The sequence below is a fragment of the Cavia porcellus genome, unplaced genomic scaffold (genome assembly GCF_034190915.1).
Source record: "Cavia porcellus strain 051 isolate PalLab524CR breed Dunkin Hartley unplaced genomic scaffold, mCavPor4.1 scaffold_23, whole genome shotgun sequence".
Classification (NCBI taxonomy): domain Eukaryota; kingdom Metazoa; phylum Chordata; class Mammalia; order Rodentia; family Caviidae; genus Cavia; species Cavia porcellus.
In genome coordinates this window covers 28,278,665-28,296,909 of record NW_026947506.1, presented here as the reverse complement: position 1 = coordinate 28,296,909, position 18,245 = coordinate 28,278,665, and the positions used below count along the sequence as shown (strand labels likewise).

The window sequence follows — 18,245 nt, the reverse complement described above, 5'->3', positions numbered from 1 at the left end:
GGGCTAGCGATTAGGTGATAGATGATGTAACTTGTCCACAGATGCCCCGGAAAGCCTGCTGTTTAGACAAGTTTTGGTTATCTGGTCTTTCATCACAGAGAATGGGAGGTACATTTGCTCCTAAGCTCTGTTCCTACCTTGGAATAATTTGCTTGCAAAGAAAACTAAGATAAGCCTAGACGTTCTTGCCTGTACATTTTTAGTTCCCTCAATTTGAACTTTGCTAAATAGGGACAGAAATACAGGCAGTTATTAGTTCAAGAATAGATTTAAAATATTGCATGGAGCTCATCTCATCTCATCTAAAAGGGAAATCTCAAATCTGGGATGTCCTTGGAGACAAGAGGCAAACGGCATCTTCAGTTTGTAATCTATTCCACCAGAACCCATTTGCCTCCTGAGCTGCCCCCATACCATGGTGTTAAATGAATGCAGAACAACAAACACATCAGGAATAGAGAAAATTGTGGTGAGTGGCAGAAAGAGAAGGCCAAAGGGAGAGAGTAAGCACCTTTCTGCACGCAGGGAAACCGAAATTGAATTTCTGTGTGGTAAAGTGCTCTTAAGCCCTTTTTCTGTATTTTATTGCCTGGTTTTAATTGGTTTGGGCATCAAAAAATTTTAATGTCCTCCCAGATGACTCTACTAAGCAGGTAGCATTGTGACCAGGGTCCTGGTGTTCAGTTGCACAGGCCTTCTCAAATCACTCTTTTATTCCCAAAGCCTGAGGTTTAAACAGCACCCTTGAGTTCAGCACTGAGGCTTGACTGGGGAGCTGCTAGCGTTGAAGAAAGGGTGTTAGACTTAGAAACAGCTAGCTCTGGACTTCAGAGATGATTTTCTGACTTAATAGCTACATGAAGTAAGTGGATTGCTAAGCTCTAGTCCTCTTCTCTGTGTGTTTTGTATTGGTAAAAATTAAATTCTGTAACCCAGGTACTCTGTGACCTATGACTTGGCGCTCCCTAAATCCATGCAAAGCTCCCAGGAGATCCAGAACATTTCTGGGGCATTTTCTTCCCTTCTGAAAAATATGACTCATGATTCTGGTCTAGGTGTTTACAGCCTGATAAGCGGTGCTGGAAAACCCACTACGTGTTGCTTTCCTGCTTAGGTTCTTAGTTCCATCCGCCATCATGATGGAATTTACTGCCATGATATTCTCTGAGGAGTTTTCCAGAGATGTTCATTTGCATTTTCTGCTTAATTTTTTTCCTTTATAGTTCTAACCCTGAGAGTAAATAAATTGGGCAGTTTTTAAAAAAAAAATTGTTGAAATGTTCAGTAGAATTTCTTTTGGCTTCTCTGGCTAGTCAGTATTGGAATCCTGCCTCTCAAATTATGCTTTCAATCCTACTGACAGAAATTTAAAAAATGCAAAATCCTAATTAGCCCTCGAGTTAATGCCAAGGAAGTTGTGCTAATCAAATAAACAATGACCTGAAAATAAGTTTCTAGACCCACACTGAGCAGGATAAAAGACACATTATGTTTTTCTCCACAGCTTTGAAGGTGGCAGTCATGGGTTTCTAGTGGTGTTACCATTTCTTATCCAACAATATAAGCAGATTAGCTGAGCTGGCTACTGCCAGCCTTTAATTATCCACTGAATTAAATAATGATCTGTGAAGCAGACATTGTGATTGATTAATCAATTATGTAGAAATGCCTGCGTGTTGCTATTTAACATGGATCAACCTTGTACATCAAAACCCCTGTGACTCTCCCACATAGGATTTCAGATAAAAATATTGTACTGGACATGCTTACACTAAGAAAAAAATATTCATTGGTTCTCTGCAGTTTAAATTTAATGGGCCATCCTGTGTTTTTATTTGCTTAATCCTGTAAACTGTGACCTAAGTGATTTTTCTTCCTTCTATTTTCATGTGGCCAAATCGATAATACCTTCAATGTCTTATAGCAGAGTGAGCAAGAAAGGAGGTCTGCAGGGAGTCCAGGGTGGGTCTGGTGCCCTCTCACTGGGGATGAATGCATCTTTCCTGCCCGGGTCTCCAGCACTGAGGATGACACTGGGCTTTAAAGTTCTGCTCCTCTGCTTCCTTTTTAGCTGGGGCTGATTTTCCTATCAGAGCAAATACCTGACTCTTTGATGACTTGTTTGACTAGAAATGTCATTACAAGGAGGACAAATTAGGGGAGATGAACAGTGATGATGTTAAGTTTATACTTGGTAAGCCTGAGGCCTGATAGCAGGTGCTTTGCATGCAGGAACTCTGTTAGCAGCCTCCCTGCTCCAATCAGGCACAGCAAAGAGCACCAAGCCTGAGGTCACATTTGTAGGAAGTGGGAGGGGCAGGAGGACATGGCTTCCTGAAGACTGCTGGGGGAGAGGATTGTTCTCACCGGGGTTATTTTACCCTTCAGAGGCTGTTTAGCAATGCCAAGAGACATTTTTGATAATCCTGGATGGGGAGGGATGGATGGCATTGCTGGTGTTAGATGAATAGAGGGCAGAGACGCTGCTGGATCCCACATGGCAGCCCCTACCACAGGATTATGGAGCCCCAAATGTCAGTGTGCCATGGTGGAAACCTTTCTAAAGGGGAGAAGGCAGGAGGAAATTGTGGAAAGGAGCTCATGTTCTTATTTTAGTCACCAAGAAATTAGGGCAAACAGGGGGCAGGCTTGTATCCAAAGCAGCCCCCAGCCTTTGAGGTATACGGGGAGGGCAAAGGAGGGGAAGGCATGCCCAGAGAAAGGCTGGTGTTCCCCCCATGACCGCTTACCATGGCTGTGGACTTCTTGACAATATGTCTTGCTTTCTCTTGTGTCAATTTCCATGCCTCCTATAAAACAAAGTAAGACAGTATCATAACTTGGGCCCCATCTTTTCCACATGTTTTCTAAAGTGAAAATTCTGAAGTCTTTAAGTTGAAATAAATTGCTCTATAAATTTGTGATAAAGCAATTTGCAAGAAGGTTATTTTACGTTAATATGTGGGTGTTTAAATTTTAAACATTTATTCCAATAAAAGACACAGTGCTGGGACTCTCCCTCAAAATATTCTCCCTCACTTCAAAACAAACACTTATCCCATCATTCTGGTCACTTTCTGGAGCATTCTGGAAGTACTGTACTCTTCCATGAGTGTCTTTTGTTGTGCTTCTGTGACTGCCTCCATGTCTTGAATTGATTCAAAACATCTGTAGAAATTTATGCCAAACAAAAACACGACAGGACATCTTCATCTATCTCTGGATATGGTGCCATGTGGCTTCTGGCCCTTTCTTAAAATCAAAATGACCACGAATGGTCAACATTTTCAATGGATTCAGGACATTGAGGCAAACAGGACAACACACTTAAAGACTTGTGCCAGGGCACAGACTTGGGTAGGCTGTTGACAGTCTTCGGCTGGTGGGGCTGCTGATTGTCTGATTGATTGATTTCTATATTGGAAAATTATTAAAGGACTATTGGACATGTTTCAGAAGGCAGCCAGCATGGTGGATGTGTGTTTAAAAAGAGGGGGAGTATTTAGGGGATCAATGGCAATGTGTCTTTTACTGTAATAAAAATTTTAACTTCTAATTTAAATACTTATTGTATATTTTGCTCACATGGTAATTTGGTATCTTTATTGAAGGCTGCCCAAGATGTTTCAGGAGGTACATTATAAGCTTTGTGGTACTCTGTCTTCACAACCGTGCCCAGAGATAAGACCACCTCGTAGGAGAGACAACAGTGCTTCAGAAAAGCTAGCAAAATGGCTCAAGGCCATGCCTCTAGAATCTGGCAGAGATGTGGATGCTGCCTGGATCCTGAAGCCCTTGAGAAAGAGTGCACTTTGGGAAGAGATGAGCATGATGGGTGGGGAGACAGCCCAGGACAACAAATGTCCTCAGAAGGCTTTGCATGGAGATTCCAGGACCCCAACCTTGAGTTTCTGGTGGAACCTGTGCGAGTCAAGTAAAAAGAATCTCATCAGGAACCTGGTGAACTTGAGGATTACTAGGACAGCATTAAGAGTTGGACTAGAGGAGCATTGCCCTTCCTATGCCAAGTGCCCTAGGCAAAAAAGCTCAACTACTTCCTTCTACCATGCAGGTAACAACAGCACTCATCAGCATTAGCTGTCAGGAACACAATCACCAACATTAAAGACTAGAAAGAACACCTGATTGGCTCACAGAAGCAGGTTTCTGGAGAGAGTAGTCCCAGGACGGGTGGATTCAGCACTCAAAGGGGACACGGGGTGGGTATGGTGGTACGTTTTTTTAATCCCAGCACACTGGAACCTGAGGCAGGACAATGGCAAGTTGAAATCCAGACTTGAAAACTTAGTGACTTAGTGAACCTCTGTCTCAAAATAAAAAATGAAAAGGGGCTGGGGACATAGCTTGGTGTGAAGGCCCTGGGATAATTTTCTAATACTGAAATCAATCAATCAATCAATCAATCAATCAATCAGCAGGCTCACCAGAAGAAGCTGTCAACAGCCTACCCCAGGGTTTGTGCCCTGGTACTAAAGAATCACAGTCACTGCCATGGTAAGCTCCCACTCCATCTCTCATTCACCATCCCCTCTCCAGGTTCAGTATCCTCTGTCCTCTTCTGGCCATTTCCAGAGCATCTGAGAACATCCAAGTTGCCTTCCCACTATACAAGCTTGCAAATCTAGAGCTGGCTCATTATGAACAATAAAGATTGTTATGCAAAACCCCAAGGACCTATGTTTGTGTCTGCATAGTTGGGAGAAAAATGGCACTAGGATTGGAGGAGGGGTGTGGGGAAGGTTTGCCTACAGCACTGCTTCCTAGAGCTTTGATGCCCGCTCCCTGCATACCTCAGCCCTGCCACCCCTCCGCACCTGCTCCCCATGCAGCCCAAAGCAGGGCCCTGCTAAGTCATCCATGGCTTGATTGGAAGGTCTGTCTCTGCCCTCACTTCCACTGACACCAAAGCAGCAGAGAAGCTGGGATTTGGGGGAGCTGTGCAGTTCTCTCTCAAGATCATTGAGAATGTAGTTCGTGTAAGTGAACCATAAAGTTGCATGTGGGAAGGGACTTTTGGACTTTTGGAGTGGAGGATGAGAGGAGGCCCTTGGGAGATGCTGATCTTTGCTTCTGATGAATGACTGGCACTCAGGTTACCCCTTAACCTTGGTCCATTCCTCACCAGGAGCCCCGTCTCTGCATTGCTACTGTGTGGTCCTCTGAGGACACCAGCTACGTGGGAGAGTCTGTGTAAGATGCAGTGACTGCCAGAGAGATCTGGGATGGTGCATCCTCGAGGAGAAGCTTCCTGGAAGAGGGTCTCAGTGCCAGCAGGCTGAGCCATCTCCCTGGTGTCAGACCCACCCCTTAGCTCATGATCAAGATCAAAGGACAGCTAATTGTATCCCTTAAATCAAAGGCAGCAGTCTGGCTGGTAGCCAGAAGTGTGTGAGGGTGACCTGAAGAAAGGACACCTTCTCAGGTGGAGCCAGATGCCAGGCACAGGAGATGCCTCTCAGGACACAGGCACCTTGCTGTGCTGTTGGGGACAGCTGTGTCCCTAAGCTCCCAGGTGTCCCTTCTTTCCACTGCCCTGGTCACCACTCAGCCTCTTCCTCTTCCTATGGTGCCCAGCCTCCTTGGGATGGGTGAACAGAGAGGGGTTGGTGAGAGGGTGCCATCCAGTGGGAACCTCTAGGCTGTGCTCCAAATTCCCCAGAGTCCACCCCACTGGCAGAGACAGAAGAGGACAGTCCTCACTTTTTAACCATTGGTGTCTATCACAGGAAGGCTGCTCAGGGACTGGGCCCCCACTCAAAAACTACGCTTGTTGAAATACTTTTTGCTTTTTTTTTTTTTTTTGGCTTTTCCTGGAAATTCTGGCAAAGCCTTAAAGTTCCCCACTGTCTAAAGTCAGTCCATCTGGTATTGCCTAGGCAGGAGACACCAAATCTAAGTGCTGATTTTTCTGTTTGGCTACACTTATTGGTCTCATGTTTGCTCTCCGTGATGTATATTTTTTAATTGAACCCTGAGCTACTGAGCTACATATCAAGCGTTTCTTTTTCTCTCCTCTCCTCTCCTCTCCTCTCCTCTCCTCTCCTCTCCTCTCCTCTCCTCTCCTCTCTCCTCTCCTCTCTTCTCCTCTCCTCTGTTCTCCTCCCCTCCCTCCCTTTCTCTCTCTCCTTTCTCTCTCTCCTTTCTTTCTTTCTTTCTTTCTTTCTTTCTTTCTTTCTTTCTTTCTTTCTTCCTTCCTTCCTTCCTTCCTTCCTTCCTTTCCTTCCTTCCTTCCTTCCTTCCTTCCTTCCTTCCTTCCTTCCTTCCTTCCTTCCTTTCTTGACAGGATCTGACTAGGTTGCTAAGCTGGGTTTGAACTCGCATTCCTCCTGCCTCAGCCTCCCAGGATGCTAGGATTTCAGGAATGCACCGCTACACTCGGCTCCCATATGGAATCTTAAAGGCAGTATTTATGGATTTCCTGCTTTTCTGTCTTGGAAAGATTCCTTTACATGGAAACTCCTCATTTAAACATCTACAAAGCCCAGTACAGTCTCTGATGTACAGTAGCTGCTCAATAAATACAGAGACAGAAAGAAGGAAAACATTATGATACTGTATTAATCAAGAATCACAGGCTTCCAGATTTTATACACAGAGCAAAACGTGTGAAGAAATACACTAGTGTTTGGGTGATAACTTTTTCCTTGTTATTTTCTGTGTTTTCTAATTTTTAAAGAACGAGCACCAATTTAGAAGCAAATGCTTTTTAAAAAGAGCTGGATCACAAGACCTTGTTTCCTACTGAAGAGAATGATGTGCTTTATGATAGTGTGTATGTGCTAGTGAGGGCCTGGGGGCACTGGATTCCCTGCCTTCTGAAAGTTTCCAGCCTGGTCAGAGCTTGAATTGAACATGAACAGTGAAATGAAGAAAAAGGAGCAGAGAGAAGACCTTGGTGACAGTTTCCTTGTAGTGGCCCTGGATCCCTTTGAAAGCACCTCTATGATTTTAGCCCAGTCCATCCTCTGGGGCTCAGTGATTGTTGGAGGATGGAGACAAACTATAAAAACATGATGGGGCCCTTGACACACTGTTGGTGGCGGGTTGCTTCTGTGGCCTTCTAGGAGGCCATGGCCAGGTTTGTGGGACATTGGAGCCAGCGGTGGAGGCAGCAGGAAGCAGGGGCTAAGCTGAAGGGGAACATAGGGTTTCTAAGGACAGAATGAGCGATCCAAGAGCAGGATCCTAAGTCCCAAACCAGAGGTGAACCAAACCCACCCATTTACCCAGTACCTCCTGCACATTGCAGTTACAATGTCCAGTGGGACAATCTGCATTTCTTTGGGAAACTGGGGAAGGGGAGGATCTCACATTGGACCACTGCTGCAAGATGCAGCTAGGGTGACAGCTGAGTGGAGCCAGAGGGGCGGCCAGGTTTCCAGCACATTCATGGGGAAGAGGGTGAGGAGTCCCTGCTGAATCTCCATCACTGCCAGTGAAGCAGAAGGGATTGAGGAGAAACCCTTGGAAGGAAGGAGCCTGAAGAGCAGTGGGAGAAAGAAACCAGCTGTCTAAAAATTACAAGGGTGCTGGGTTCTGACAGCTGGACCATAGCTGGGAAAGACAACGAGGTGTCTGTGCTGCTGTTACTGGAATACCCAGATTGTGTTCTATGGTGTCAAGGAATGAACCATGGACAGAGGAGGTGGGGGGTGAAAGCAAATTTATTGAAAAGATATAAAGGCAAGAAAGTAGAGCTCCCACTAGCTGGGAGGAGTCCCGACCGAGTAGGGTACCCAAGCAGGCGCTTGTCATGGAGAGAGTTTGTAAGCATTTCAGGAAGAGCTCAGACTGCTGTGTGAACAAATCGTCTCTATCCTGTAACAGACTATGTACTTTTCAGGGTCCAGTCTGTGCAGTGTTTATGCAGGGTCCATGCGCCCTTGAACCAGTGGCTCATCCATCACATTCTGGTCATGCTTTTGGGAGGTTCCTGACAGCTGAAGAACGCTTGCTAGACGTTTTTTAATACGATTCCTGGAGGGCCGTGACTCAGCAGACTCCGTTTCAGGCTTCATGACTCTATTCTGGTTCTTATAGTGACACCCTGTCCTGGAAGGAGCAGACTTGTCCCTGACGGGCTGAATTGGGAATTGCTGTACCAGTGCAAAGAGCTGCTCTCTCCTTGTGCAAACCACACAGAGCCTCTGACACCTGGCTGCTGCTTCTGGGGTGAGCTCTCCTCAGTGGCCCCTCCTACCCTGAGGAGCTAGCATGATTAATAGATCTGCATTTTCACAATTATTGTTGTGTGTCCTGTGGAATCCTTTGTTTGGATACCAAGAACCAGGTCAGTCACCACCCCTGACAACACTAAGGTTGGAGATACCCTTGGAGGGGTGGAGTGCAGGTTATGATGCTACCAAGGTACAGAGAGCCTCTGTGAGATTCACCTGCCCCTTCCCGAGCTGTCCCTGACATTTCCTGGGTGGCAGTGGTGACAAGTGTCTCCTATAGCTGTGGTTTTAATTAACTTTAAGAAAATGGCAGTTGGTTTTACCCACCCATCAAGAGAGGAGAGTAGAGAAGCTACAGAAGCTGCCCTGGGCTCCAGACATGGGCACTGTGGCCAGAGCACAGACAGAGGTCCTAGAAGAGCCCCAGGTCTTCAAGGTGGGGTGGAAGTGGGGAGCAAATCAGCGCTTTGATTCCTGGGGTAGAGAGCTGGGAACAGGTTCTGGGCAGCACTAGTACAAATGGAGACTATGTGAGCCCAGCTGGTGCTTGGAAGAGCTTCTCAGATCCCTGCAGTTTAAGTCCAGCTTTCCCACAAATGTCCCATCACCCAGGAGGGGACCTCTTTTCTGTTATGTAATGCATGCACCCAGAGGCTGGCAACTTATCCAGGGCCACACAGCCAGAGAGAAGCCTGTTGGAATCAAGCCTAGAGCTTTTGGGTTTTAGAGCTCATGCACTTTCTCTCTCTCTCTCTCTCTCTCTCTTTTTATTTTAAAGAATAAATTCCAACAAAACAGAGCAAAGCCAATCAAAACAAAGCAGTGAAATTGGTACAGAACTTCAAAGCAGGATACTAGGACAACAACAATAGCTACCACAGTACATCTTGTTATCTTCAGGATAGTTGTCCATTCTGTCAGGTATAGCAAAATCAAACCAAACAGAATGCAAATCAAACAAAACAGAATGAAACCAATCAAAATAGAACAACGAATAAAGCAAAAACAACTAATCAGACAAAACGGTGAGAACAATATTGGATTTCAAAGACAGAAGGAAGTTTCTCACTGGTTGCTTACTGGGGCTGGGGTTGATTCTCAGGGGAGGCTCTATCTGACTTTTCTCTTCCTGGGCCCCCCTGGGCCCCGTCTGGCTTGCAGGGCTTTCCGAAAGCCTGGCTAGCTGGCTTCTTGGTGGGCTCCTCCCAGTCCCAGCCCATGTTTCCTCCTGGTAACAAAAATGGAATTCTTCTCTTTCTCTCTCTTGTAACACCAGAGATTGAACTAGGACCTTTCTTCTAAGCTACATTTCTAATCCTTTGTAAAAAATGCTTTATTTTAAGTCAAGGGCTTCCTGTGTTTCCAACTTGTCCAGGCTGAGTTTCATTTGAAATCTTCCTGCCTAAGCCTCACAGAGTGCTGAGATTAGGGGCATGCACTATCTTGCCTGCCTTTGTCACCCATTTTTGAAGCCAAGGGCAGATCTTGGATTCAGAGGGACCTAGCTAGGAGCTGCCATCTGGGAGGTGTCTCTTTTGGGTAATTTTCCAGTGGGAACACTGATGTCTCACACTCTCAGTGGCTGTGAGTGCTCAGGGTGGTGATCGCTTTGGATACCACCTTTAACAGTACAGAGCAGGGAGACCACAGAATCTGCCGATCTGAAATCCCAAGACCGTTGGAATGAAGAAGACGAAATGGAAACTGTAATTTACAGACTGTAATTTCCTTTTTTCAGCCAACGATGCCACTTGCAAAGCAGTATGTCAGGAACCAAGTGGGGAGTGTGGGGCTGGGGAGTTGTGAAGACAGCATTCGAGAGGGGAATGTGGGAGTATATTCCAGCAAGGGAAGTAGAGGAAACTGGAAAGGAAGGTTCCACGAGAGTAAGGAGAAAGCTAGGAAGGTATCAGGAGGAAGGGATGCTTGGGCTGAGCTTTCAAAGGTGGGAGTGAGTGGGAAGGGAATATTGCAAGCAGAGGGGACTTCATAAGTAAGGGGCTGCAGGTGCCACATTTGGGCCACAGTACCTCAGATATATCAGGCATTCTGGCTGCATGGAAAGAAACTGGGACAAGTGGATAATGGACAGAGAGTGGGAGTTCTCAGGTGTCATGGTAACAGTGTGGTCTTTAGTCCCAAGGTAGGTGTTGGCTACTGAGAGGTTTTGAGAGGGAGTGTGTCAGGTTTAGTGACAAACACGAATTAAGAAAATTAAAATTGAAAAAATGATCAAACCATCATTTCCTCCCACAGTTGCTGATGCAAAATGCACTATTGTCAACATAAAACAGAAAATCTGGATAAAAGCTTGCTTGCCTTTCTCCTCTGGTAGAAAATGAATGTAAAAATTCAAAGCTGTTGGGGGAGTTATTTGATTTGCTTGTCTTAATGACAATCAAATTGCAAATAAAAATAAACGTAATTGTTACCTTTCCTTGGTGATCTTTAAATGTTGGCACTTTGATGTTTGTGCTTGCTTACAAAGTATGAGGAGAACGCTTCAATACTCTGAAAAGTTAAGATGAGAATGAGGGCATAGTTCTGATGAAACCTTGGAGAGGAAGTTTTGGAATGTGAGCTGGGTAGAACATCCTTGTGGCTGGAAGTCAGAATGTGTTTCTGACTTACTCAGTTTAAGCAGTCATCTGAGACATAAGCAGATTCTCCATCAATAAGCAGGGGTTTGGTTCTGGAAGCTTCCATTTGGTTCTGGACCTTTTTTAATGGTCGAATCTGTTCACAAACCTCATTACTTTCTTCATTTGGTTATTATGTTTTCCTTTCCAGTTTCAAATTCTTTCAGAGTCTGCTTATTTAACAAGTTCAGGAGTGGATGCTGAGGAAGCCACCCCCTAGCTCACAAGGGTGTAAGACTCAGTATGGGGTTTATAGTCCAAAGAACCATAGATACGTGAATTGAGTTTTTTCTTCCTTTGTTTCTGATTTTATTTCAGCATGGCATTGGACTCCAGCAGTCTATGACAGGAGACAGAAGAACACTTTGCTAACCATCAGGGCACACAGAAGCATTGTAGCCATGCTAGTTTGCTAAAACACTTTTGCCTAGAATGGTTACAGTGCTCAAACCACAGGCACCCCAGACTCTTCAGACAAAGGGAGAGGCTTGGTAACCATCGACTGACCTTATGGTAGAATTGAGTCCCACCAAAATTCTTATGTTGAAGTCTTTTTTTTTTTTTTTTTTTTTTTTTTTTTTTTAATTTTTTTTAAACTTTATTTAAGGAGAAAAGTCTTAACCCCTTAACATCCCACACTGTGACTATTTGGAAGCAGAATCATGGCAGATATAATACGTTAGGTTGCAGTAAGGTCATATTGGAGTGGAATGGGGCCCTGATTCTATTGGACTGGTCTTATACACAAGACAAGTGAAGAGAGATAGACACATATGCAAAGAAGATGATGTAAAGATTCAGGTAGAATGGCATCTAAAGGGAGGACCAAAGATTTCAAGCAGGCCACCAGACCAGTAGTCTAATCCAACAGTTCAAATGTGGACAACATTTCCACCCTCAGTGGAAACTTAAAATATTGCATTGATCAATAGGTCATGGTCTCCACTGTTGCATTAAAAATGAATTTGGACCATGGAGTGTTTACGCTAAACACTCAGGGACTCAAGATTTCTCATCTGCAAAATGGGGGTGCTAACAGCATTACTGTGAGGACTGAACCATAGAACTGGGAATAGTGCTTCACGTAGAGTAAACACAGTGCCAGTAAGTGTCCTACAAGTGCTGTCAATTATTGACATTTTCATTTTGGGTTGTCACGTTACCAACACACAGCTGGAACACTGGAACAGAGACAGCACCAACCTACACAAACGTGTGCTGCTTTTCAGTGATCCTTAAAACTACTCTGAGGACACAGTATTGTTTGTCATGCTTTACAGATGAGAAAATCAAGGGTCTGAGAGGTTGCATTCTTTAACCAGGGACTGTCTGCAAGCAGAGCCACGGTTGTTACATTTCTAGACCTCGTCATCTTTTCCACCAGTGTGACCAGTGCCACATTGAGCAGAGCCTGGTATTTTACCCCAAGCAAGTAAGTATGACTTGGGAGATGTCACCAAGGCCTCAGGGATTGGCAAGTGTCACTGTCCTAGAAAAGGTCAGAGCGTCAGGGGTCAGGACTAGTCCTGCACGTCAAGAAGCCGTGCATGTGGATCAAAGTTCATGTCACCTGGCATAAGTTTGTACTGGTAATACAAAGAGACTCATCCTTTCTCCTTGCCATTTCTTTGTGCAATCATTCATTCCACTCATTCATTTCAAATGCTTACTGTCTATTGTATGTTGTGCTATGAACTGTCATTGGGGACATAAAGTGAAAGAGATATCGAGATTTATAATCTGAAGAGAGAAGGTTGGCTTTGCCTTGTAACTAGAACACAGTGTGGGAAGTGTTAAGCAGCACAGCTACTGTCCCTCTGCTAAAGATGAGGTCATTTGATGCTTCTTTGAATAAACATCTCATCCAAAGCCACAGACTGGTGAGTGACAGTGTAGATCCAACTGTCTTGTTCAGCCCCTGCTCCAGTTTTTAACCCTGCTCTGGGTGTGCTTAAAAAATAAGACTGTTAGCCAAGCCAGGTGGCATATGCCTGTGATCCCAGCACTGGAGAGGCTGAGGCAGGAGTATTGTTGCAAGTTCAGGACCAGTCTGGGCCACAAAGTGAGCTCAGAACCATCCTGAATTGTTTATCAAGACCCTGTTGCAAAAAGACCTTCCCCTACTGAAAGGGTTTTGGCCCAGATAGGACTCTGTAGCCAGAAAAGCCTCAACCGGAATCAGGAAGCTCCTATCTCCCACACCCCTAGGAATTTGCCTGTGACGTCATCTCCCCGCCCCTGGGAACTTATCTATGGTGCCAAATCTAGGACCAATGAGCTACCCGTGCATCCCTGATGCCCCCTTAGGTTCCACCGCAAACCTACCCCCCCCCCCCCCCCGCCCACGCCACGTGTCCACCAGAGAGAAAGCCGGACTCCAGCGGTCGGGGGTGCTGGTTCTTTCTCTCCGTGTTCTCAGAATAAAGGCCTCTTTTGTTTCATACTTCTCATCTTTAGGAAATAATCCTATCACCTACCCCCGAAAAAGGCTTGCTAACTTAAGGCTAAAATGTTTGAAAAAAATCTGAGAATGAAATCCTCCTCTGAGAGAGCTGCAGTACACTTTTAAAAGTGTTTTTACACTGGGAGCTTTGAGTCACTTTGTGGAAATAAATATTATTTAAATTGAACAAATTCAAAGGTTTCAGCCAACGTACATTAAGCCACTTGGACTACGTGGGGAAGTTCTAGAGAACAGTGTCCAGGCATTCGGCGGGACTCCATGTCATGTCTCCTGACACTTGAAGAGTATTGAACTGTACAAGACACACTCATGAATTGGTCCTTTGTAGGATCTGTGATGTTAAATAACCGAGTTGTGATGCACTTGTTTTTATGCTTCTATTTTTTGTTTTTTGAGGCATGACCTAAGTAGTTTAGGCTGGCTGTGAACTCTATGTAGCCCAAGTTGGCCTCAAACTCATGGCAATCGTCCTGCCTCAGCCTCCTGAGTGCTGGGATTACACTGTACCCTTCTATGGTCTCCTCATCCACCAGGCTTAGTCAGTTTGAGTTAATATAGTAAAGTATCACCTGGCCTTTATGCTTCTATAGTGAACAACTTTTTAGTACTCCAGTTCTCTGCTGTCAATTACAGCAGCAGAGATTTGAAAAGTACAGAATGAGCCTTTCATTCATAATGTGACAGCAGTGGCAGATTTCCACAAAGGAGGAAGCTCCTGGGAAGCACAGTGATGATCAGAGATGGTTACTCTTTATTGTTAGTAAGTGTGCACAAACAAGGGGGGCGGGCAGCTGGGTCGGGATGATCATTGGTTTACTCTGCATCTTTTCTAGGAATTTATGAGGAAAGGTTGCTCCTCACACCCAAATGAAATGGTACAGGTTGACTTAAAAATGAATGCAAGATTTGAAAGGTGTTCTCTCCAAGGACCTGCTTGCTTGCTGGAGGAGTTAAGTGGCATAGATAACTAAAACATAGTGGAATGCACTGAGAGCTTGCATTGCATTGTGATGGTTAAACTTAATTGTCAACTTCATTGATTTGAGATCCTCTCAGGGCATTAGTGGAGCACACTTCTGAGTGGGTCATGCAGGTGTGACCTTAGGGTCTATGTCTAGTCCCAGGTCCCTTCCTCATGGACACTGTTTCCCTGCTCTGCTTCCCTGTTGCTATGAACTAAGCAGTGTTATCCTGCCACACCCTTCCACCATGATATTCCTGCCTTAGAGCCAGCTGACTGTGACTGACTGCCCACAAACTATAAGCCAAATTAAACGTCTCCTCCTTTAAATTGATTGCCAGGAGGTCCCAGCAGTGGGAAAGCTAATTAGTAAAACCACTCCTCAATTCATACATTAAAGTCCTAGTCTTGATATGATCACAGTTGGAGGTTGAGAGGTGAGTAGGAATGCAAGGTGGACTTAACATGACCTTGGTTTGCGCCCTTATCAGAAGAGACATCTTGCACATGAAGACACAGAGAGAAGTTTGCTTTGTGCAGCTTGAAAGGGGGCTCGCAACTTGGCACCTTAATATGAAACTTTTAACTTACAGACTAGGAAAAATAAATGCCTGTTTTTTATAAGACACTCCAGCTATGATACTTGCTATATTAATTCAAACTGACTAAGCTTGGTGGATGACAAGGAGACCTTAGAAAGGCACAGAAAAGAGCTTTGAGGTGATTTCTATGAAGTAGAAATACAAAGGTAAGAAGTTCCTCTGCTTATGAGTTTTTATTGAATATTGGCTTGTCTGGCCTTTCGGGTGGAATTTGCTGGTCTATTTTGATATTTGTGTTTCACTGTGTGTGTTACAGTGGCTATTTTCAAATATGTATGATCTAGCTCTATCAAAGCTCAATTTTCAGGTTCTGATCTTTTCCAGCTCGGATGGCCACTCATGGCTTTAAGTTCAATAGAAAAAAATGAAGCCAAATTCATGTCATTTTCTTCTTCAGGGATGAAATAAAACAAAAGAAAAAATGCTTTTGAAAAAGCATTCCTTTATTTGCCAGGTGACTCTTTATACACATTTATAATCAGTTACATTTTCTTCTTTCCTTTTAGGCTAATTTGGCATTGCATAGCTATTATTATTGCCAATATATTGAATGACAACTATCCTTGTTATTCTCTTTCTTCAGGCAATATTTTTTTTTTTATGTAGCATTGTACCAACTCTAATCTTTTCTTCCAACATTATTTATTGTTTTCTGATATTACGGTTATCTTCACCACCAACATTATATATCACCTTGCCATAAAGTTTCTTCTATGCTTTAAAGTCTGTGGCAAACAAAATTTGTGTATATTTTGTCTCTAAGCTTTATATCAGCTCTACAGAGTAGGAAGTAACAATTCTTAACCCCACTTTATGGCTGGGAAATCAAGACCCAGTGCCATTATGTGAGCTGTCCGAGGTTTCACAGCTCCATTTCACTGGTTATTTTAGGCCCACAAACAAGCCTGCCAGTACCAGACTCAATGGTCTGGAGTTTTATTTAAATTTCTTAACCATTTTTCTATTTACTTTTAGGCTGTTAGATAAGATTTGCCTAATATTGCTCAATGAAGCGATTTATTTGGGTTGGTTTTCTACTGTTGCTGTAATGAACCACAAAATTTGTAGCTTAAAACAACAGTTACTCTTTTTGCAGTTCCAGAGTTCAAAAATCTAGGACTAAAGTTAAGGTGTCAGCTGTCTCTTCTTATAGGGTTCCCAGGAGAATTCCCTTCCTTGCCTCTTCCAGTTTTTAGCTTGTGAACATTTTTTTGGCCATGGCCTCTCGTGTTGACCTCTACTTTAATTGTCAAGTTCTCTTTTCTCACTCTGATCCTAATGTTTGCCTCTTAAAGGACTCTTGTGATTATATCAGCTTCACAGAGATAATCCAAGATGTTCTTCCATCTAAATATCCTTAACTAAATCTCATCCAAGAATTTCTTTTTGCCACATTCTGGGGATTAGGACGTGAACTTCTTTGCAGGAGGAAGGCATTATTCTTTCTAGGATGCCATTGTTCACCAAGAGTTAGTGAGCAATATTCATATAGTGAACTGTGGAGGGCTCTGGGGAAATTGCAAATAGCAGTATGTTTGAAGAAAACAGAAAAACAGTCAGACTATTTGTGTTCCTGGGGAAGCTACATCTTAATGGGAGATAGAGACATTACATGATAATTTTATAATTTTTAATACAACTGAAATAAGTGCTAGAAAGATGGAACAGGAAGAGTGGAGAGATCCTGGAGGGCTTGACTTAACCTTTGCATCAGGGAAAACTTTTTAAAGGAAAGATGTGGAAGCTGAGCATTGAAGTGGGAGGAGGACCAAGGGTGGATGCAGGGAGGCTAGTGATTAAAACTCTAAAGTTCAGGTGATTTTCTAGAACTATTGAAATTCTTCTTGAGCTAAGTGGGAAAAAAGTTCTTCTCAAGATAGAGATACTTGTGACATTCTGAACTTCTCAAAAGCAGTCAAGATACGTTTTAAAAAAATATGTTGAGCATCATTTAAGTACCTTCTTTGGAATCACTTGAATTCCTCTACTTATAAGAAGTCAACGGGAACTTAACCTTTGCATTATTACTGGCATCCTTTGAAAAGTTTACATCTACACTAGTTGAAGTCGCCCAAGAAAGTCTTTAAGCAAGTGTAAATGGATAAATTCTCCAAGATACAACTGTGGACTTCAACAAAATTACATCTTAGATCCTCTGGCAAGTTAATTTAAAATGCTTGCACAAAAGATTGAAGATTAGACCTTTAGTCTGAACACACGGTCCTAATGTTCTCTTCAGATCTGTTAGGGTTTAAAACCTTCAAAATTCCAGGGAATTATCTAGAGGTCTCTGGTATTTAGAGGTTTTCTGTTTCTCAGATAATTTACTGTCCAATGACAATTCAAGAGTCCCATGGAAGCATAATGTATGAGAGGTGATGGGCTCTAGTTTTAATTTTGATTTTTCTTAATCATGAGAAAAGGAAAGCATTAGTTTTCCCCTTATATTTCTGGATCTGTTCTGTAAATCAATTGTTTGTGATATGTGCACATTTTTTCTTCCTAAGAGTTCTTTGAATCATGGAAAACATTTTTGTGTGTGTCATACTGTGAAAAGTTTTCTTGTTTGCTATTTGTCTTTTGGAATTACGTATGAACATGTTTTTAATAATTAGATGCAGTAATGCTTCCCTTTGTGACTTTTGGATCACAAATTATAAACAAACTTACTCAGGTTTGTCTTCATTTATGGTTCTATTCTTTCTCATTCAATGTTTAGCTCACTTGGGATTTCTTTTGCTATAAGGAATAAATACCTAACTTAACCTTCCAACCATGTCTGGTCTTTAATTCTGTATATTTATTGCCTAATCCAGTGTGTTTTCACTGATTTGAAATGCTATTTTAATTTTAAAATATAAAGAATCTCAAGTGCATTTGGGTTTATTTCTAGATATCATTTTCTCTTCCATTTTAAGCTGATTTTCTGCACTGAAGCAGTTCTATTCCTCTGTCATTTGTTTCATTGTTCATAATTTCCTCGTGTATTTAAAGAGGAACTTTAAAAACATTGTCAATTAAGCAGTTCCACAACCCACAATTTGCTTAAATTTTTCTCATCTGTGAAATTGGGATAAAGGAATAACCTTGCAATTGTGTGGGAGGGTATTAGACGACATATATGTGCCAAGTACTTTGCCCAGTTTCATGGCAGTTGTCATTGTCTTTAATTTCTCAGCCCCTAATGTGTACCTATTATACAATAATAGCTTGGTGAGTGTATATTACAAGAACAAGAGAATGATTGTCTGTGCTGTAAAAGCCTGTCAGTTTCACCCAAGGTGCTTTTGATTAGAACCATTTTTGGTCTCAGTGATCAAAAATAGATTCATCTTCCAGGCATACCCATGGGTTTACTTACTCAGGGTAATTTTGGAAAAC

General features: G+C 43.2%; 1 protein-coding gene across 5 annotated transcripts in view; it reads right to left on the bottom strand.

Moving 5' to 3' along the window:
• Aoah (acyloxyacyl hydrolase) overlaps positions 1-18,245 on the bottom strand; it is a 199,903-nt gene that overhangs the window by 109,190 nt on the left and 72,468 nt on the right. For all 5 annotated transcript variants that reach the window (XM_063233961.1, XM_063233963.1, XM_063233962.1 and 2 more), the window contains one exon: positions 2,751-2,810. In XM_063233961.1, coding sequence (XP_063090031.1) covers positions 2,751-2,810 — 60 coding nt within the window. The remainder of the gene's footprint in view (positions 1-2,750; positions 2,811-18,245) is intronic.